This window comes from Oncorhynchus kisutch, unplaced genomic scaffold (assembly GCF_002021735.2).
Source record: "Oncorhynchus kisutch isolate 150728-3 unplaced genomic scaffold, Okis_V2 scaffold1493, whole genome shotgun sequence".
Taxonomy (NCBI): Eukaryota; Metazoa; Chordata; class Actinopteri; order Salmoniformes; family Salmonidae; genus Oncorhynchus; species Oncorhynchus kisutch.
The window spans coordinates 14,494-36,920 of record NW_022263438.1 but is presented as its reverse complement, the minus strand read 5'-3'; the positions used below and the strand labels follow the sequence as shown (position 1 = coordinate 36,920).

At 42.9% G+C, this 22,427-nt stretch overlaps 1 protein-coding gene across 4 annotated transcripts; it reads right to left on the bottom strand.

Annotated features, from left to right (window-relative positions):
* Positions 1-95: 95 nt before the first annotated feature.
* On the bottom strand, positions 96-22,356 carry LOC109905434 (G-protein coupled receptor 4). Of its 4 annotated transcripts, none has more exons than XM_020502798.2 (2): positions 21,409-22,356; positions 96-2,137 (listed from the first exon to the last, which is right to left on the bottom strand). In XM_020502798.2, the coding sequence occupies exon 2, from the start codon at positions 2,106-2,108 to the stop codon at positions 1,104-1,106; it is 1,005 nt and encodes a 334-aa protein (XP_020358387.1). In that variant the 5' UTR covers positions 2,109-2,137; positions 21,409-22,356; the 3' UTR covers positions 96-1,103. The 4 variants fall into 4 exon arrangements, with proteins under 4 accessions (XP_020358387.1, XP_020358385.1, XP_020358386.1 ...); XM_020502796.2 differs by having other exon boundaries at positions 21,433-22,356; XM_020502797.2 differs by lacking the exon at positions 21,409-22,356 and adding an exon at positions 18,161-18,682.
* Positions 22,357-22,427: the final 71 nt, after the last annotated feature.

Sequence of the window (22,427 nt, the reverse complement as noted above, 5' to 3'; positions counted from 1 at the left end):
TCTTTTTGTAGTTTACCTTGAGGGACTGAGAGAGGAACTGATTGAAACCATAATGGAATTGTACGTGTAAACATAAACACATATGCAAATGTGGGTAGCTTCCTTTTTTTGTTTATTGGATGAACATTGTCAACATGTCTTCATTGTCCCGTACTGTATTTTCTGGGATTTCAACACCAGTTTACTACATAGATTTTGTTTAGGATAAATGCGAAATTGAACAATGTTCTCATTTGTCGGTCCACAAAGCAGGAAAATTAGAATATAAAAGGTTCATTTGTAAACCAAGCGTATATCAACAAAAACCTCTGGCCTGAAGAGATACAAGGGCCCTTCAAGCGGAACGACCCTGTAACATAAAGCCAGAACAGACAGCCTTTGAAAGGATTTTCCATTCCAATGAGGACTGGCATTAAGAGAAAGCTCCAATTAAAAAGAACATGATGCATATGAATGAATATCCATCCTCATCACCAAGCAGGATATTAGAAAAACTACACAAAGGCTGCAGTCCTGTTCTTTGAACATTTTAAGGACAACCTGATTGACTGATTGTCCATGGAAGTGGGTTGATATGAAAGAACATGTTATTGAAGTCCCACAGCCAAACCTGCTGTCCTTTTTTTACAATGTGCACGGAAGGGATTTACTGCAGTAGATGGAAGGGCATAAATACAACAGACACGCTCAGTTACATGTAATCTGATTACAAAAAAAATAACTGTATTCAATTACGTTACCAGCAAGAATATTATAATCAGATTACAGATATTTTTGAAAAACTAGATTACTTCTTAGATTACTTTTAAATTCAGAAAGGATGTTGTTTTCTCAATGGTATTCAATTCAGTATTGAAAAAGCATCCGTTTGTTCCACCTGAGCGAGTCAGGGATCACTATGATGACACACCAAATGCGTTTGATGGATAATTTTCGTCTTCTTCTAATGCCTCAAAGGGAAAGTAATCCAAAAGTAACAGAAAGGGAGTTTGGGTAATTCAAAAGTTACGTTACGGATTACAATTTTAGACAGGTAACTAGTAACTGTAATTGATTACATTTAGAAAGTAACCTACCCAACCCTGCACACAAACACTATGTAATCATTTCATGTTTGTATGTGTCTTCCATGTTACTGCGATGACGGAACTGTCTCTCTCCCTTTGACTCTTTCTATTCCCACAGCAGCACAGTCTCATGTCCTCCCTCACCCCGTTACTGATCAGCACATACAGCACTGGGTCCACCACACTGTTCAGGCTGGACAGGGCCAGCGTGCACGAGAAGGGGAAGTGCATGATCTCCTCAAACTCACAGTACCTCTCTCTGCCCATATAGTAGTAGGCCAGGGAACGGGTCAGCAGGAGGAGATGGTAGGGGGCGAAGCACACAGAGAAAATCCCCATCACCCCGAAGGAGAGCAGCCGTACCTTCCTCTTAACCTGCTCCCCCAGCCCCTCGCTCTGCTTCACCTGGCCCATGATCCTCCAGTAACAGAGCCCCAGCACCAGCAGGGGCAGCAGGAAGCCGATGCCCACCCGCAGCAGGTTGAACAGGGCCACGGGCTTTGGCATGGGGTAGGTCTCGTAGCAGCGGTCCTGCGTGTCGTCGTGGGCGTCCTGCAGGTTGTCCTTGAACAGCACCAGGCCGTGTGCGGACATGACAGCCACGCACACAACCAGACACAGCACCCAGGCGTAGCGTATGCTGCGGAAGGCCTTGGTCCTCAGGGGGTAGGTGACGGCCAGGCAGCGGTCCACAGAGATGCAGCACAGCAGGTAGATACTAAGGTACATGTTGGAGTAGTAGAAGAAGCCGGCCACGCTGCAGGACAGGCTGCCCAGGCTCCAGTGGTGGTCCTGGTGGTAGTAGTTGATCCAGAGAGGCATGGTGAGGATATAGAGTATGTCAGACAGGGACAGGTTGAGCAGGAATACCCCAAGGACGTTCTGGCTGCGGACCTGCTGGACGATGGGGCCAAGGGTCAAGAGGTTAAAGGCCAAGCCCAGGATAAAGGCCAGGATGTAGATGCCCATCAGGAAGTCACTGATAGGGCTTTGAGAGATTGTCACGCAAGTAAAGTTTGTTTTATCCATCTGTTTCTCCATCTTTGTTCAGGTCCAAACTGGAGTAGTTCCTGAAAAGACAAACAAGTACATTTTGTATGTAATTTGTGTAAAATAAAATACAGTTTGAATCGCTTGTGATGTATGAACCCTGATCAGAAAAGCTTGATTATCACATCTATGCATTTTTCCCCCTTTATTTAATCAGGAAATTCATATTTAGTCTCTTTTACAAGGCCGTGACTCATGAATGAGACAGACTAGTCTCTCTTTCCTTGAACTTCCCATAGTCTAATTTATCAGAAAGTTACTCACATAGGGCTCTATTCAATCCACGTCGCAGAAGTTCAACTTTACAGCGTGATTGGAAGTTAAGGGGCTCCCGAGTGGTGCAGTGGTCTAAGACACCACATCTCAGAACAAGAAGCATCACTGCAGTACCTGGTTCAAAATCCAGGCTACATCACAGCCGTATGTGATTGGAATGTTTTGTCTAAGCATACCTCTTTACTTGTTCAATATTAATGAGGTTGTCATTCTGACTGTTGTAAATCTCACATCTCAATATACTGCACAGGATATTACATCCAAATTACCAGACACAGTACATGGAATGATAACCCACATCATCAATACAGGCATATATCATGGCATCCTAATTAATACACAAATAACATATTTTCATTAGGTGACAGATTACATTTAAACAAAGTATTTTTCTACATATCTTGGTTCACTCCAGACCTGACTGCCCTTAACTCGCTAACATGTCAAGAGTGTTTAAGGTGTGTCTTAGTAACATCTTGAGGAAGTTAGAGTTAAGTTTGCAGAGAGTAATATGAGCCCTGCTCGGTTGTAGCTAAGAATAGCTTCGTACTGAGAGTAGCTGCCATTTTATGTCGATTGTGAATGAACATGTGCGTTGTTTGTATAATGGTTTTTCAGACACTTTATTGCCTGTTGGTTTACTGAGTTAAAGCTTTGTGCTTGACAATTATATTGAAATTAGTATCTGTTTCAGTGAATTACAGTGTTGTGACTTGAATAAGCCTTGTACCCTAAAGACTATCTATTTCCTGTAGATCTGTTGTTCTGTAAAATGTGTTACTTCTGTAAAATGATTTGCACTAAAAGTTATTATTGAGAAAACAAGACCGTATCACACTGGCACTTCTTTGGACACCGTTAACAAACCTCCCGACGAGCTTCAATGCCATACAACACTCCTTCTGTGGCCTCCAACTGCTCTTAAATGCATGTCAAACTAAATACATGCTCTTCAACCAATCGCTGCCCACACCTGCCCACCCATCTAGCATCACTACTCTGGACGGTTCTGACTTAGAATATGTGGACAACTATAAATACCTAGGTGTCTGGTTAGACTGTAAACTACAATGTGATTTTCTGGATATTTTTTCTCATTTTGTCTGTCATAGTTGCCCCACTGTATATATTTACGTCTTTCTTCGCATATCTTTTATGTATTTCCTTTTCCAAAAACTCAACTTCAAAACACTCTCCTGCAACCCGCCTCACCAATTAAAAAAAAAAAGTATTATTTACCTCAAATCTGAAATCCACAATAGAAGCTAGCCAGAAGCTAGCCAGAAGCTAGCCAGAAGCTAGCCAGAAGCTAACCAGAAGCTAACCAGAAGCTAACCAGAAGCTAGCCAGTTTACTGGCTAGCGTTAGTATTCAGTTAACCACGGTTTGTGGTCATCAGCTATCCTTTAGCTCGAAAAGCTATCGCCAGTTTTGTACAACGCGACCCAGACCAGAACATACCGGACCTAATTTTCTCTCCATATCCCCGGATTTCAACCTCAAGCTCTGGACATTTACACCTGGATCTCGCAGCTAACTAGCTGCTATCTGTGTGACTATTGGCTTACGTCGATCCCAGAGCAAATATAAATGATTCCGGAGCTAGCCAGCTGAAGAGTTCCATCAGCCACTCTTGGGCTACAATCACCTACACGACTGGACTACCGACGTTATCTGCCCGAGGGAGTTTTCCAACTGGCTCCTCTGTCGCGACGTTACCTGAACTTCCATCTAATATTTAGTTGTCTTATCGGCTGCTATCTGAATAGGTCTATCGGACAATTTTTCTTGGGTCACTATAACTATATCTATTTTGCCAATTGGATTGATTCCCTCTACCACACGGAACCCCACTAATCTACCGACGGAAACGCACAAGGTGGCTAGAAACAGACCTCCTTCTTATGCTAGCTTTTACCGATGGCCCGGCTAGCTGTCTGAATTGCCGTGACCCCAACCAACCTCACTACTCACTAGACCCTTATGATCACTCGACTAAGCATACCTCTCCTTAATGTCAATATGTCTTGTCCATTGCTGTTCTGGTTAGTGTTTATTGGCTTATTTCACTGTAGAGCCTCTAGCCCTGCTCATTATACCTTATCCAACCTTTCAGTTCCACCACCTACACATGCAATGACATCACCTGGTTTCAATTATGTTTTTAGAGACAATATCTCTCATCATCACTCAATACCTAGGTTTACCTCCACTGTATTCACATCCTACCATACCTTTGTCTGTACATTATACCTTGAAGCTATTTTATCGCCCCCAGAAACCTCCTTTTACTCTCTGTTCCGGACGTTCTTGACGACCAATTCTCATAGCTTTTAGCCGTACCCTTATGCTACTCCTCCTCTGTTCCTCTGGTGATGTCGAGGTGAATCCAGGCCCTGCAGTGCCTAGCTCCACTCCTATTCTCCAGGCGCTCTCTTTTGATGACTTCTGTAACCGTAATAAACTTGGTTTCATGCATGTTAACATTAGAAACCTCCTCCCTAAGTTTGTTTTATTCACTGCTTTAGCACACTCTGCCAACCCGGATGTTCTAGCCATGTCTGAATCCTGGCTTAGGAAGACCACCAAAAATTCTGAAATCTGCGCTCCAGCTGGTATATCTCTCTGGTCACCCCCAAAACCAATTCTTCCTTTGGCCGCCTCTCCTTTCAGTTCTCTGCTGCCAATGACTGGAACGAACTACAAACATCTCAAACTGGAAACACTTATCTCCCTCACTAGCTTTAAGCACCAGCTGTCAGAGCAGCTCACAGATTACTGCACCTGTACATAGCCCATCTATAATATAGCCCAAACAACTTCCTCTCCCCCCACTGTATTTATTTATTTTTCTCCTTTGAACCCCATTATTTATATCTATACCTTGCACATTCTTCCACTGCAAATCTACCATTCCAGTGTTTTACTTGCTATATTGTATTTACTTCGCCACCATGGCCTTTTTTTTGCCTTTACCTCCCTTATCTCACCTCACTTGCTCACATTGTATATAGACTTATTTCTCTACTGTCTTATTGACTGTATGTTTGTTTTACTCCATGTGTAACTCTGTGTTGTTGTATCTGTCAAACTGTTTTGCTTTATCTTGGCCAGGTTGCAATTGTAAATGAGAACTTGTTCTCAACTTGCCTACCTGGTTAAATAAAGGTGAAATAAAAATACATTTTTAAAAAATACCCTCGTAAAACTGACTATCCTGGTGATCCTTGACTTTGGCGATGTCATTTACAAAATAGCCTCCAACCCTCTACTCAGCAAATTGGATGCAGTCTATCACAGTGCCATCCGTTTTGTCACTAAAGCCCCATATTCTACCCACCACTGCGACCTGTATGCTCTTGTTTGCTGGCCCTCGCTTCATATTCGTCGCCAAACCCACTGGCTCCAGGTTATCTATAAGTCTTTGCTAGGTAAAGCCCTGCCTTATCTCAGCTCACTGGTCACCATAGCAGCACCCACCCATAGCACACACTCCAGAAGGTATATTTCACTGGTCACCCCCAATGCCATCTCCTACTTTGGCTGCCTTTCCTTCCAGTTCTCTGCTGCCAATGACTGGAACAAATAGCAAAAATCACTGAAGCTGGAGATTCATATCTTCCTCACTAACTTTAAGCATCAGCTGTCAGAGCAGCTTACAGATCATTGCACCTGTACATAGCCCATCTGTAAATAGCCCATCCAACTACCTCATCCCCATATTGTTATTTTACATTTTTTTGCTCCTTTGCACCCCAGTATCTGTACTTGCACATTCTTAATGGCTAAACTGTAATTATTTCGCCACTATGGCCTATTTATTGCCTTACCTCCCTAATCTTACTTCATTTGCACACACTGTATATAGACATGTTTATTCCATGTGTAACTCTGTGTTGTTTGTGTCGCATTGCTTTGCTTTATCTTGGCCAGGCCGCAGTTGTAAATGAGAACTTGTTCTCAACTAGCCTACCTGGTTAAATAAAGGTGAAATAAAAAATTGGAAAAAAAAAATATATCGATTTCAGTGCAACTCGACAATTCCAAATTGCCTATGAAACTACAGCATCTCCCCACTTTTAACCCTTTCGTGTGAAAAGTTTCACCAATTTCAGGCTTTGTGACTCATCTTTTCTGACCCCCTCAGTGTATGATAGCAGTTACTGTCATAGGGTTCAGGACCTTATGATTGGACAAAAATGTGTCATGGAAATATTGGCTCCCACCTCCTAACGGGTTTATATGACCTAATGTTAATGCCGCTCCGCTGTCCAGTAATTGCATCTAAATTTGCCATGGATATTGCTCTGCATGATTTCAAACTGGCTGACTATCTGCTACAGCACAGGTTGTGATTAGTGGGAGAGCATTTGCACTTCATTGTGACGTCCGATGTGCCAGAGCCAGACTCTATGATTGGATGAACTAGATATTTGGAGGCAATAAGACTGACAGCAGGACAGTTCGTAGGTTTAACACTTGTTTAAATCCTTTACTCTAATGTAAGGACGGACATACAGTAGTTCTATAGAGTTCATACGGGTTGTTGTGATGATAGCAGGAAGAAATCTGTAACTTGGTGATGACATTCGGACTGGTACTACACACTGATAATCAGATCTAAGCTTCTGTCCTAGCTTGCTCATGAAATAGACAGGCAAGTCCGACTGTCACATGGAACCGAGATCATCATTCAAATCTAAATCCCAATTAGACTCTGGGAAACACGGTAGCAACAATCTGATGGATATCTATATTCCTTTCAATACCACCTACACCAACGTGCATTTAGATTATTAGTAGCACAATCACATAATTACCTTTTCAGGTCTCCGGTGGAGTAATACAAGGTATAATTTATTTTGCTGTTGATTGCACTAAAAGGTGTTGATTGGTATTGAGGAGTAGTTTGGTTCGAGCTCATTGGAGAAAGAATTAGTTATGAAAGATAAGACAGGAAATCAGTTTTTTTATTTTTTATGAGGCTGAGTAGATTATGTTGCTATGTTCCATCCATCTCCTACTCGGGCTTTGTTGTTGTCAGTGTGCAGAAACAGAAGACCCTTAATGGTATAAGTGGATGATAGGGAGGAAGGTTGATTTCTTATCCAGCCTCACGAATTGAGATGCCATTTGGAAGTAGAGCAGAGTGCGTGTGTGTTGTGTGAGAGGCAATGTACAGTATGTATGATCTTAATTTGATCCAGTTTGCTAAAGCAGGAAAATATTCCTGCAGCAACAGAACATGTGACTTATAATGTGGATTTTAATTAATGGGCATTCTTGTAGGGGTTGATACATTTTTCTTGCGAGAAAATCAAGTCTGAAATTTGAAAGTGGAAATTCCAAACTTCAGAAGCCGTCTTAAACCTCAAATACACTACAAGTTGAGCATTTCCTGCATTTCCAAAAAGGTATACTGTTACAGGGTGATCAAATTAAGATCCTAAACGCTAGGGGGGAAATGGTGCTCTCTAGAACATAAAAGAGTTGTTCGGCTGGCCTCATAGGAGGACCCTTTGGAGAACCCTTTTTGGTTCCTGGTAGAACACTTTTAGTTCCAGATAGAACCACCTTCAGGGGTCTACATGGATCCCAAAGGGGTTCTACCTGGAACCAAAAAGGGGTCTCCTATTGGGACAGCCAAAGTACCCTTTTGGAACCCTTTTTTCTAAGAGTGTACACGTGTAAGTATGGGTGTGTTGGTGTGCATTTGTGGGTGTGGGTGTGGGTGTGGGTGTGGGTGTGGGTGTGGGTGTGGGTGTGGGTGTGGGTGTGGGTGTGGGTGTGGGTGTGGGTAGGCCTATGGGTGTAAGTAGCAGTGCATGTGTTACGGAAGTTGGCAGTCTCACTAAATTGGCATGAAATGTGATGTAAAGGTACTCTAGAGTATAGAATTAGTGTTTATCTAGCCTGATAAAGCACTCAATCCTATTCCCTGGTTTATTCCTCGTGGTCTTGATCTAAAAGGTCATTCTATGGGTGATCCACAGATGTGTCATTAATCTAAGCTCTCACCATGTGGATGACTGAGACATAACATGCAAAATAAAAAGAGCCTGCCTGACCAATGGTCCATGAGGTGGGATTAGTCGTTCATTATGTACCCACTAAGACTGAGCATTGACTATGTGATGTTTTCATTTTTACCACGGTAGTCTAAACCCTCGTGAATAGGGGCAACCTGAGAACTGTATTTTGGTTTGCTGAAAGACTACAGACCTGAAAGACAACTTGTGTAAATCAATAGCCAGAACGTTCTGCTAGGCTGGTGTAATCTACAGGGTTTCCCAAACCCGGCCCTGGGCCCCCCCTGGGGGCACGTTTTGTTTTTTTTCCCACCCGCCACACAGCTAACTCAAATAACCAACTCATCATCAAGCTTTGATTAGTTGAATCAACTGTGTAGTGCTGGGGGGAAGAAACCCAGAGGGGGTCCCAGGACCAAGTTTGGAAAACCTTGTACTAGAGCACTGACTAGTCAAAACATTTGGCCCACAGTAATCACTGTGGAATCTAAAAACATCTTCTAGTTTCAGAGACATTGGTGGGATAATCATTGCGTTGTTGAACCTTTTGCCAACAGCTTGAGGTGTGAGTAACTCTGGTATTCCCCTCGTAGTAACAAGGATCACTAATGTTTCGTCGACTCCTAAAATACATTCATATTGCGGACACATAGTGCATGATACTGTAACACTGTGACCGCTGTGCGTGTGTTCTTGATACCTGTGCTATTGTGGTTACCCTTCACTCGAACACAGTTCCATTTCCTCTTTCTTTCGAAAATAAATGCTCGCTGAATTCCTGTCCAAACTTGTACATTCCAGTACATTACTGAAGAACACCGGAGGTCTACTTTCTCAGGCAAGCTTTGGTCTCAAGTTTGACCTGGAGAAAGTACTTTTTTTTTTTTAAAGCTTTCTGACCTGTCTCATTCATAAAGCATTGTGAATATTAGTGTAGCGGGCAACCCTTCATAAGGAGTCTGCATCTATACATGCTACCTGTCCTTGCGTTCTCTCCCACAGGTGTCTCGGTCTGCTACATGTCAGATTTAAACACCGTCTTGGATAACTCCCTGAGATTGTGGGTGTACTTTCCTCCTTGTATTGTCCCTATTCTCTCAGCGTCAAATGAACCTTGCTTAGCGCCTAGAAGAGTACATTTGACTGACACGACACGTGATATCTACCCACTGAAGCCACCCTTCCTAGCCCTCTAAAGACGTTTCTAATGAGGGTTTCAGTTCATTACATCCATCCAGCAGTATGCTAACATTCTCTTCACCAAACACACAGGCGTGGACTCTCAGACGTCCAGTGACAGCGAAAAGTCAGCCCCTCTCAGGTTACAGTCAGCCTCGTGTCCCAACGGTCTCGAAGCACAACTCGTTTACATCTTGAGAAAAATGTCCTCTTCTTTCTCAAATCAGAAGACTGTTCTCCTCCACATTTCCACAGTTCTCAGAATCCACCCTCTGTTTCGCCCTATAAGCACCTGTGGGAGCAATTAGCATGTCCTCGATCATTGAACCAGTCACTGGCTACATTCCCAGGCCTCTTTAGTCTAATCGTTTAGTAAGGCTGACACACTGCTACGGGCTAGTCATCCTTCTTTTTACCACTGTCATCCTGGGGCCAGAGCAACAGGGAAAAGGGCGTGTTGGGGGGGGGGGGGGGGCAGTTCTTTTAGGACCGAATTCAAATTAAACTTGTCCGCGCAATCTTTAGGTAGAATATTTAAAAAGCATGCACCTGCATCTGTGAGGCGATTTGAACTGAGACCTGAAGGACTCACCGATCAACTTGAGAGAATGTCTCATCTTCCAAAACATACAGTGATACTCTGTGCACTAACTTTTAGTGAATGTCTTAACTCCATCAGAGAGGAAGACGTTGACAAAAGCTTTATCATTCCTTCAGCTACACTTTTAAATCACTTCTGAGTCCTTGAACACTGTTTTTAGAAGCCCTCACCTGCCAGTTGTGGGACTTCGCTTGTTGTCGACAACGGTTCTCCACAGTGGGTCAAGAACTTCTGTCTCCTTCCGTAACCCTCATGCACAGGAGATTTCAATTCAGTCAGCCTGAGGGGAGGCTTCAGAACATTTGAGGTACTGCCAGACCGTGAGAGTCCCACATGGCGACAGGAAGAAAGCTGCGACCACTCCAGTCAGAAGCACTCCGATGAGAGAAGACAACCGACAGGCTGGTGTTTTTCAACCCAGTACACGTCCTCTGTGACGGGGAAATGCCAACCATTAGCAGTCAGTCCACTCACTGAAGTCAAGACGTCAGACAGACAGCCAATGCACGAGAGGAGACACGGAGAGAGAATAAGTCAGCCACGAGAGGGGAAGAGAAGAGGGATGTTTAGGGCAAGAGGGTGGGAGTTTCCTTTCAGAATACACGTGCATCTTAAAAGTAATGACTTTAGGGCGGGGGCGGGAGGGTAGAGACTCAGCTAGAGCCCCCTGTCACACACACTATCTCCCCCAGCACCTCCAGATGGATCATTCTTACTGAAACGTTCAACTTGACTGGCAGTCAGGCTGCCCACAATGGTAGTTTCCTCCACGAGAGACCACAATGAAACTGAAACTAACAAGAGACAAAAGAGAGCTAACAGAGGCAGCAGATTCTCCAGACATGCAGGCATTGTGAGTCAATAATACAATGGAAGATAACGATCTTTGATATCTGTCTAACGGGCTATTCCTGTGACGTAGATGTCCAATACAACACGTCAAGCGGACTGAAACCGCCAGTGAAAATGCCGAAATGATTCAACACGGGTCAGGTCGTCCCTAACGTCATCTCTGTACTAGAGGTGAACCACATCTGGGGGGAAATCACATGACTTGGACAGCATCTGCCTATTAGTACAGGAGGGAGATATGTGTATCACAGTCTATGTTTATCTTGGAATGGGAAGTGAATATCCTGTATAAACCGGCTCTCCCTACACTCTGTGTAAACATGTGTCATTCGGTCTTTGAATTTTGTCTTGTCGTGCTCTCTCAACATGCATGTGAGGTTCAATGAGTCACAGCTGTGACAAAATGATTTTTTAAAAATGAGCATCACCGCAGGGAGATGTACAGTACAGGAATGCATGAAGGGACAGTGCATTTGGAAAGTATTCAGACCCCTTCTATTTTCCACATTTTGTTTCATTACAGCCTTATTCTAAAATGTATTAGATTAATTGTTTTGCTCATCAATCTACACATAATTATTGTATTTTTATTTAACAACGTCCCATAATAATTACAATGCGAAAACAGGTTTTTGGACATTTTTGCAAATGTATAAAAAAAATAAAAAAAACGTATTTACAACCGTTTTGCTATAAGACTCTAAATTGAGATCAGGTGCATCCTGTTTCCATTCATCATCCTTGAGATTTTTCTACAACTTGATTGGAGTCCACTTGTGGTAAATCTAATTGATTGGACATGATTGGGAAAGGAACACACCAGTCTATATAAGGTCCCACAGTTGACAGTGCATGTCAGAGCAAAGACCAAGCCATGAGGTCGAAGGAATTGTCCGTAGAGCTCCGAGACAGGATTGTGTTGAAGCACAGATCTGGGGAAGGTACCAAAACATGTCTGCAGCATTGAAGGTCCCCAAGAACACAGTGAAGAAGTTTGAAACCACCAACACTCTTCCTAGAGCTGGCCACCAGGCCAAACTGAGCAATCGGGGGAGAAGGGCCTTGGTCAGGGAGGTGACCAAGAACCCGATGTTCACTCTGACAGAGCTTCAGAGTTCCTCTGTGGCGATGGGCGAACCATCCAGAATGACAACCATCTCTGCAGAACTCCACCAATCAGGCCTTTATGGCAGAGTGGCCAGACGGAAGACACTCCTCAGTAAAAGACAGCTCGCTTGGAGTTTGCAAAAAGGCACCTATAGGACTCTCAGACCATGACAAACAAGCTTCTCTGATGAAACCAAGATTGAACTCTTTGGCCTAAATGACAAGTGTCACGTCTGGAGGAAACCTGGCACCATCCCTACGGTGAAGCATGGTGGTGGCTGCATCATGCTGTGGCATTGTTTTTTAGGGGCAGGGACTGGGAGACTAGTGAGGATCGAGGGTGAACGGACAAAGTACAGAGAGATCCTAGATGAAAACCTGCTCCAGAGTGCTCAGGACTTCAGACTGGGGCGAAGGTTCACCTTCCAACAGTACAACAACCCTAAGCACACAGACAAGACAACACAGGCGTGGCTTCGGGACAAGTCTCTGAATGTCCTTGAGTGGCCCAGCCAGAGCCCGGACTTGAACACAATCGAACATCTCTGGAAAGGCCTGAAAATAGCTGTGCAGTGATGCTCCCCATCCAACCTGACAGGACTTGAGAGGATCTGCAGAGAAGAATGGAAGAAACTCCCCAAATACAGCTGTGCCAAGCTTGTAGCGTCATACCCAAGAAGATTTGAGGCTGTAAACGCTGCCAAAGGTGCTTCAACAAAGTAGTACTGAGTAAAGGGTCTGAATACTGTGATATTTCAGTTTTTATTTGTAATAAATTTGCTAACTTTTCTAACAACCTTGCTTTGTCATTATTGGGTATTGTGTGTAGATTGAAGAGGGATTTTTTTTCTCATCCATTTTAGAAGAAGTCTGTAACGTAACAAAATGTGGAAAAAGTCAAGGGATCTGCTTACTTTCCTAAGGCACTGTAGGTGGGTAAGTGAGCAGATGTAAATGTCAGTGGTGACATGTTTCAGAGATTAGAAGTTGGAGTTGGAGAGAAAAGGAAAATCTGTCCTGACCTGAGGATCTGTTGTGCTCAACAGGGAGATGGAGAGATGAAGTGAGAAAGACAGAGCCTCTACGGGGTGGGCAAAGCCGGGCGTAGAGTCACCAGACAGAATTTGTGCCCCCTCTGTTTTGTTTCCCCATAAACATAATGAATGGTATATGACTTACAATGCCTGGTTTTGCCAATGTAGTGTTGTTGGGCCTGCCAGTAGCGCAGACCGGGACAGAGGCTATGCCGGTGCGCTTTCATGATCTGAGGAGGGGGAAGGAGGGGGGGGGGGGGGGGGTGTAATAATGTAATATTTAGTAGTTAAAATCCCAAAATGCATTGTGATTGGGCACCTAGCCATGCAATGCCATAAGATACCGTCTTCATCACCTTCATTTACGAATCTAATTGGATCCCACCCAGGTCAGGGTCAAATTAACCGTTCTTTTTTCTCAAAGAGAGAAAAAAAGTTGTTCACTTTTCCAGACAGCTACAGCTAATAATAGGCTAGCTAGTAGCTACTAGCTTCGTTAAGGTCAGGAAGCAGTGAGCTGAATATTTATAGCTGGCTAATCAGCGTGGATATCTGAAAATGGCTAGGCACTGCCAAAAGCAAAAAGAAACGGAGGACCATCATGTCGAGTGCGATCCCAAGCTCACCGAGCAGCCCGCTAGGCCTACCACCGAGATTGAGGAGCCTAGCAGCAAATGTAATACCCGCCCACCCCCCACGCTGCCTGCTGACCAACAAGATTGAGGAGAGCCAGGGCCTAGCACCAACACCACGAGGGTAACATCACAACGAGCACCTGCACCTCCATTACCCCAGCCACTAGTAACTAGCTCCCGAGGACTTGTTGGATCTAACCCAAACTGAACCAGTGAAAGCAGAGCTCATTGGTTCTTGCAAAACGAAATCGGCACCACAGCCAGCAACAACAAATGGACCCCAATCAGTTGTCTTCAAAGATACGGCGGGCCTTTGTCAGCACTGCAGACTGTGCTGTTGGCACTGAAGCATGGGTTTGGATTAACATTTTGGGGACATCTACAGCAATGTGTGAAAATTCCTTCTCCACTCTTAAGGGCTTCCTCAGTGAACACAGGCGCAGCACAAAAAGCCTAGCTGGACCGGCTGGCATATGAACGGGAGCTGACAAGTACATTTCGGCAGGAAAGGAGAATGGAATCTGACATTTCTCATGAGGTTCAACACAGCATGGAGGAGGCTGCAACTCGTCTAAATGGTAAGCTATAACCTTTATGGCCCTGGCTACCGTGCCTGAATGATTCATTCGTTGGTTTTCCCTTATGTAACCCTACTTGTTGTTAGGCTCATTTAAAAAAAATGTAATGTAGAGTTTAGGCCTTTGCTTTTTACTTCAATTCATCTTTTAGATGTATCTGTGATTCATGTCATTCCTTGCTTTTGTGGGACTAATTGCTATTGATAGATATACAGTTTTGTGTTATTTGACGGGTATAGGCACAATGACCAATGTAGCCTATTGGTTGTGCTCGGAGGTGACGCTGCCGGCACATCTAACATTATCCTTTCATCGAGCTGACTGGCTGTAGCCTTCTGTCCACGGTCCGGAATGACGTTTCCAGTGTGTGTTGTTTTAATGAGCGCATCTTGGGCTACCAGTCTTTGCGGGGACATCTACAGCTGGTGCTTTCTTGTGTGCAAAATGACAAGACAGTTGTTGTGTATATGACTGCATTTCAGATAGGCCTCCATTTGTTGTACATTTTGTATGTAGGACCCATACCGTGTGTGGCCTACTACAACAAGTGGGCAAACTTTCACTCGGTTCTTATTCATTTGCGTTACAGTTATTGTGTGAGAGGCTATTGTAAAAGTGGTCAATACTATGATAACAATATAGCCTACTTTCTCACCTCTCCCTGCTCTCTCTCTATGCCGTTTGTGTTTGTGTGTGTTGAGCTCAGAATGGGAATTTACTCTTATTCACGGCAGATTCAAATTAGATACTGCCAGGTAGAACATTTTACATAAGCTATGACTGTAGAACTTTTTTACATCAGCTATGACTGTAGAACATGTTTACATCAGCTATGACTGTAGAACATTTCACATCAACTATGACTGTAGAACATTTTACATCAGCTGTGACTGTAGAACATTTTACATAAGCTATGACTGTAGAACATTTTACATCAGCTATGACTGTAGAACATTTTACATCAGCTGTGACTGTAGAACATATTACATCAGCTGTGACTGTAGAACATTTTACATCAGCTGTGACTGTAGAACATTTTACATCAGCTGTGACTGTAGAACATTTTACATAAGCTATGACTGTAGAACATTTTACATCAGCTATGACTGTAGAACATTTTACATCAGCTGTGACTGTAGAACATATTACATCAGCTGTGACTGTAGAACATTTTACATCAGCTTTGACTGTAGAACATATTACATCAGCTGTGACTGTAGAACATATTACATCAGCTTTGACTGTAGAACATTTTACAACAGCTATGACTGTGGAACATTTCACATCAACTATGACTGTAGAACATGCACTTACTTTGATTGAGTTTGCTTTCCTGAAACTCTCCCACACAGAAAATATTGTGCACCTGAAGAAGTGGCGGCTTGGTTACACTCATTGCAAAGTGTCTCAAATTCAACAGAAATATAGAGAAATATAGAGATGAATGCTATGCTATGAAGCCTGTAAGAATCTTTTAGCAACTAGTGGTGTGCTCCCTGTCGAGTTGATTGATCTGTGCATGTTTTTAGCCTAGTGGATAGAGAGTTGGGCCATCAACCGAAAGGTTGCTAGATTGAATCCCAGAGAAAGGCAGTTAACCCACTGTTCTTACGCCGTTATTGTAAATTTGTTCTTAACTGATTTGCCTAGTTAAATAAAAAATTAAAATTTTAAAGCCACAAATTATGTGTGTGCCTACTGCATCTACAGCTGCATTTCGGATACACATCTCCTAGTGAGGCACATATCCTTCTTGCAACCCAGTCTCTCTTTAATGATGTACTATATGTACGAATTAAAACTGGGTTACTTTCTTGTGTTATTCTGTTAAATGACGGTTGTTGATGTCCACGGCTACATTTCAGATACATTTTTGTATCTTGTGTTATTAGGGCTGTAACACAATACTAGTTATGCCCCCTCAGGTATGTCATCCTGGAGCGAGGGAGGGAGGGAGGGAGGGAGGGAGGGAGGGAGGGAGGGAGGGAGGGAGGGAGGGAGGGAGGGAGGGAGGCAGGCAGGCAGGCAGGCAGGCAGGCAGAGACAGACAGGCAGACAGACAGGCAGGCAGGCAGACAGACAGACAGACAGGCAGGCAGACAAGCAGACAGACATATTTGAATTGACATTTTTCTGCAGACAACATATCTCCTTGCCCCACCTCTGCTCTCCTCCATGAATTCAGTTAGGTCCTGCTGCCTGTGTATGCCAAAACTCTGCACTGCATCATACAGTAGTTATGGCAATGCCTGTCTCCTGTAACATTCTGTAACAGTTAGCATCAAGGTCATCTGTACTTAGCAAGTAGGAACATTTAATTTGGGTAGAAATGTCATGAAAAATATGGGTGATGGTCTTACTCTACTCTGAGTGCCCAACTGAGAGTGTATATGTCCATCCATGCCTTTTGAATGTTTGGAGATATTATAAATACGATGCGAATGTATTACTAAGGCCTAGATTCAATCAGATGACGTGTTAACGTGTGATAGCAGACACCCACATAGGGCATATTGTGGCTGTGTCGGAGGGGGAATTGCGTTGGATCACTCAATTCCGTGAGATGCTGCTCTTGCATCATTTTCATGAAGCCACACTCATATCGGAAGTTCAGAACGAGTAAGTGTAGGCCATATAGAAATAATAACTCTCAAATTGAAAAATCATTCAACTAAATAATGAGGTTTTCGTTCATCTTAAATGGAGGTGTAGATTGCATCTCACATTCCAGTGCTTTAACTTGTTTACAAGGCTGCCTGGGATTTCTGTTCGTGTGATTCTGTGCAGCCAATGGCAATGTCTGCTTTAGGGGCCACTTGTAGATTTGACACCTCTATTATAGTTTCACCTCTGACACCGCCAAAACAGCGCTATGCGATTGTCAGCTAAATCAAATTGGATTGAATAGAGCTCTTAATACATTGTAGCCCAGAGGAGAAACTGATATCTCAGGGATTCTTGAAAGATTGGAACGAGAGACAAAGCTACACTACCATTCAAAAGTTTTGGGTACTATTTAATGAAGCTACCAGATATTCCATTGGGTGTCCAATGGAATATCTACATAGGCATGCAGGGGCACATTATCAGCATTATCGCGGTAGGGGATTTTGCTATAGGACCGTTATTAAGGTACCCCCCGTCGAGAGTGATACAAGTCGTCTCACTCAAGTTCTTATGTCACCCGGCTAACAGGTGACTCACAGGTCCGCCGGACTGGCCTGGTTATGTATCCTGCCCTTTTATTCAGAGATTAGCCTTGTGTGGTGCCGTTAGGCTCGTTTCGGGATCCTAGATAATATCAATCAGACTTAGAGCACCTCTTGTTTTACTTTCTCTTTCCCTTTGTATGCTCTTATATCTAGACTCACGCAAGCTATAACTTGGTTACGATTTACAGTCTATGTCCGTCGACTAATACTACTTGAGTATTAATATAGAGTTTTACTATTACAATAAAATGATTATTCTGTCCAAATCATTATATTGTCTTTAGTGTAGAAACTAGACTTGTTTCCCTAGATTGGGAGTGTCAGAGGTGTTCTCTCCCCTAGGGTTTTGGGTCTAGTTTCTGCTTTTTATTCCGTGTTTGCAAATCACACAGTTGCACACGTTATTACGGTTAATTTTTTAGTCCTTAATCTATAACATCAAAAATGATCAAAACACTTACTACTATTAATGCCTTTATATATGTATTACAACAAGCGGTTAATTACCTTATATATGTATTACAACAAGCGGTTAATTACCTTAGGGTTGACCTGGTTGGTCCCCAAAGAGTATTCTTCCAACTCACAATTTCTCCAGAGGCTTATCCAATCACTCAGTATCTGTTTCTCCTACGAGAAGAATGTACTATGATTTACTGATTAGTGAAGAGAACGGTTCGAGATCAAGACCCTTTGTAACACCACTGATGCTATTTATCTACTCCGGTTAAGGGGTGGATATCTTTAAGCAACAGGGGTGTAGAGGGTAGTTGTCTCAGTATGTCTCGTTCAGAAATCAGAAGTCAAGAGATACAATTGTTCTAGAGTATGAAAGTCAGATATGACCTTTTAGGTTGATGATAGTTGAAGTATCACAAGCTGTCTGTCAGTGATAAGTCAAGTAGCACTATCATGTTGAAGGCATGCTTCTTATATACTCTTTTGTCGGGACCAAGTCAACCCTGACCTGAATTCTGTTTTTTTCACAGTGTAGCCTAGCACTGAAAATGCCGCTGTGAGCGTGTCGTAGCAGTGCTATTACTAGTTGCAGTACTTCGGGTGGCTGTGGTGTGAGGTGGCAGTGCTATTATTATTTGCAGTGCTTCTGGTGGCTGTGGCTATGCATCATCTAAACCCAAATCTTCCATCAAGTTCACCCAGTCAAACTCTACTTCTGGGTTGACTCCCTCCGTCTTGCTTGATGGCTCATCCTCCCCTTCATCTGGGGGTGGTGCCTGAACCCGGGGTATGTCATTCAACCAGTTGTTCGGCTCCCATTCCAGAGGAGGAGGTGCCCTCAAAGCTCTTTTTTGTGCTCTTGCGTCAGCAACCATCACTCTTGTGTTCCAATGGCACGTTGTGTTAGCTAATCCAATTGATCATTTTAAAAGGCTAATTGATCATTAGAAACCCCTTTTGCAATTATGTTAGCACAGCTGAAAACTGTTGTACTGATTAAAGAAGCAATAAAACTGACCTTCTTTAGACTAGTTGAGTATCTGGAGCATCAACATTTGTGGGTTCGATTACAGGCTCAAAATGGCCAGAAACAAAGACCTTTCTTCTGAAAATCGTCGGTCTATCCTTGTTCTGAGAAATGAAGGCTATGGCATTCTAAGCAGAGTTGCACAGAAAAAGCCATATCTCAGACTGGCCAATAAGAAGAAAAGATTAAGATGGGCAAAAGATCACAGACACTGGACAGAGGAACTCTGCCTAGAAGGCCAGTATCCCAGAGTCACCCCTTCACGGTTGACGTTGAGACTGGTGTTTTGATTGTACTATTTAATGAAGCTGCCAGAAAAATGTCGCCCATACAAAAGGGGAAACTAACAAAGAGTCACTGACAACAACCAAAATGAAACGTGGGGTTTTAGGAGGGGTGTCCACTGAAGGTTGACTAGTCAAAACACTTTTTCAGAGAGTTTGAAATTAGGATAATTTTCTCCGGACAAGGGCATTTCTGGGTATAAAGTCGACATGGAAATGAATAATATTGAACGTTTCCCCTTATAAAATCCCCCTAAATGTTTAAGGTCAAATAATGTAACCAAATGCAAAAATGTCAACTTAAAAAAAAAAAGTTTCCCTGCCGGACAAGGACTGTCCCGACTTTCAAGAATCCCTGCTCTACAGGTTACCAATAGTGTCAACTTTACCAATTACATCCACAGCAAATTCAGGAAGTTGTGCAAAATAGGATCATGGACAGGATGTCTCTACCGTGTAATCTAGGTTGATAACAGGGCATTGTGTGTTCTCTGTTTGAAGACATTTAATTAAGACTGAATAGACCAATCACTGGCACGTGACATCCATCACCACTCGGCCATCTAATTTCCCTGTATGGGTAAAGAAAAGTTAACTTGCCCATGTTTATGATCTTCTCTAAAATCTAACATATAACCTTTTTAGTGCCTGGAAACAGCTACTGGTCACAGATGCACAGAATTCACCATGGCACCATCATGCTACTTATGATTCTAGCCACATCACCCTGGCTGACAGTCCGCAGAGCAGCTGGTGCCAAGTCGAGTCCTGTGTTAGCTAACCAGGGACTGTTTTTCTGATGACTGCAGCTGTCCAATCACGGCTGTATGGTAAACAAGCCCTCAGCTTGGAGGACAGATAGCTCTGCTATGATTACACATACTTCAGCTTCACATATCTTTACACAGTTTGTTCATCTCACTCTCACTTTTTTTTATTTATGTGTATTTATTTTTTGCAGATAAATGGTTGATGAATCATGATGCATTTAACCTCCAGCGTGACACTGTTTATCTTTTGTAAAGTGTAGTTGGTATTTTAGAGCCAAACAACGTGTCACATGTATCCATGTTATACTATATTTTGTTTTGAGCTGGAAAAATATGGTAATGGACAGGTCATGTATTCTTCCACATTAGTAGTAGAGCAACTTAAGCTTTCCATTATCAGTTCCACTTGCTTTGCCAAAGTAGTTGTTAAATGTATGTCGTTTGACATTTGTTATGAAGTCTTAAATCAATATGGCTGTACGTTACGTGGGTCAAAAGAGGGATATATCAGCCCATTATTAGAAACTCTGTAGGACAAGGTGGGTGGATGCATAGAGGTGAGCGCTGGCCTGGTCTGTTTCTGAGATACAGTATATATGAGAGGGATTACAATGTCACAATGACATCCAGCACTGTACTTTTAAAAAAAAAGTTGGTGTAGGTGCGTCTGTGCTTGTGTCCGTGTGTGTGTTTCCATGTGTCTGTGTGATAACTCCTAACTCATGACCATGTTTGGCGTTGTACCGAGAGGAAAACTGAACTAGTCTAAAAATGTATACTGTAGGCCTATTGTCTGTTGCCATGGCAGCTAAAGGTCTAGGCAGAGTCCTTTATGGGTTTCATACCTGGGTTAAAAATACTATTTAGTGTATTTAAATTACTTTCAAATACTTTTTGGGTTTATTTATATATATGTTTTTATTGAAAAGACAGTTGAATGTATTTGGAAATTCACTTGGAAAGTATTTGAAAATACTCAAATACCCTCACTCTAATACATTCATTTAACCCTGGTATTTGAAAATAGGATTTGAAATAAGTATTCAAATACACTTTCAAATAGTAGGCTTTTCATAGGAAATTATTTGACAGATCTTTCAAAAATACTCCCAATAGAAGTAGTTGATTATTTGAAAATACTCAAATACACAGAAAATACATATTTAAATAACAAATACCGAAGTATTTCAACTCATGTTTGTTGGGTTTGTTGCCACCAGTAAGTTCAGAGTATGATGTCCTTTTTACCTGCTGTGTGAGATTGCCACTTACCAACCAGTAGGAGTAACAAGTGTTCCTCTGTCAGACCCAGCAGGCTAGTGAAGAACTCTCACCGTTCAGTTTGGTCCTGTGCAGCTAAGTCGGTAGAGCATGGGGGCTTGCAACGTCAAGAGTCGTGGTTTCAATTCCAGCTGGGTCCACCATATGCAAATGTGAAATAAGCATCTGCTAAATGGCATGTATATATAGTAGGTACTTTCCTTCACAGCTGGCCACAAGGCTCTCATAATATGCCCATGTAGAATCATGCAAAAAGCTGGCTTTGTATCCTGACAAGTGGCACAGGTGTCAAACTCATTTCATGGAAGGACGAGTGTCTGCGGTTTTCTCTCCTCTATTGTACATGATTGATCAATTAAGGTCACGGATTAGTTAGGAAATCCCCTTACCTGGTTGTCTAGGTCTAAAGTGGACACAAATTGAAAGAAAATAACAAGAATCAACAGACACTCGGCTCAGCATGGAATGAGTTTTGCACCACCCCCTTCTAAACCATGAGAATTGAATGGAAGGCGGTTGGAAGCCATGTCTATCTGAAGCCCCAGTTCTCTCCCATCTGTAGTATGGCATTTACACTCGAGATCTAGGAGAGCTGATTGACAGCCTGTGAAAAGGCCTTGGAAGCAGGACCCCCAAAATGTGATGAAGATGTATTAAGTAGGCAGATATTGGCCTGTCAATCAGAAGGAGAGAAAACATCTTACGAGGAAAATCTCACCCCACACACGTTGATTATTAAGCATTGTCGACGCTCTCGCTCTCTCTCTGTATTTCTCTCTCTCAATCGGTCATTCAATCCACATACTGTATGTGTTGCAGTGTGATGGAAACTCTGAGCAGATAATGTCTGATGAGCACCACTGATGCATGTCACAAAAACATACGTGCCAGGACGCAATTTGATCTAGATACGAGTGGTATGCACAACCATCATTATTCACCCCTGTAATTCTCCCAAGTCTTCCATATGCCCCCCCTAATCTTCC

What these genes read in the sequence shown, in the direction of transcription:
- LOC109905434 (XM_020502798.2), bottom strand. Translation starts at nt 2,108, where the DNA reads ATGGAGAAACAGATGGATAAAACAAACTTTACTTGCGTGACAATCTCT.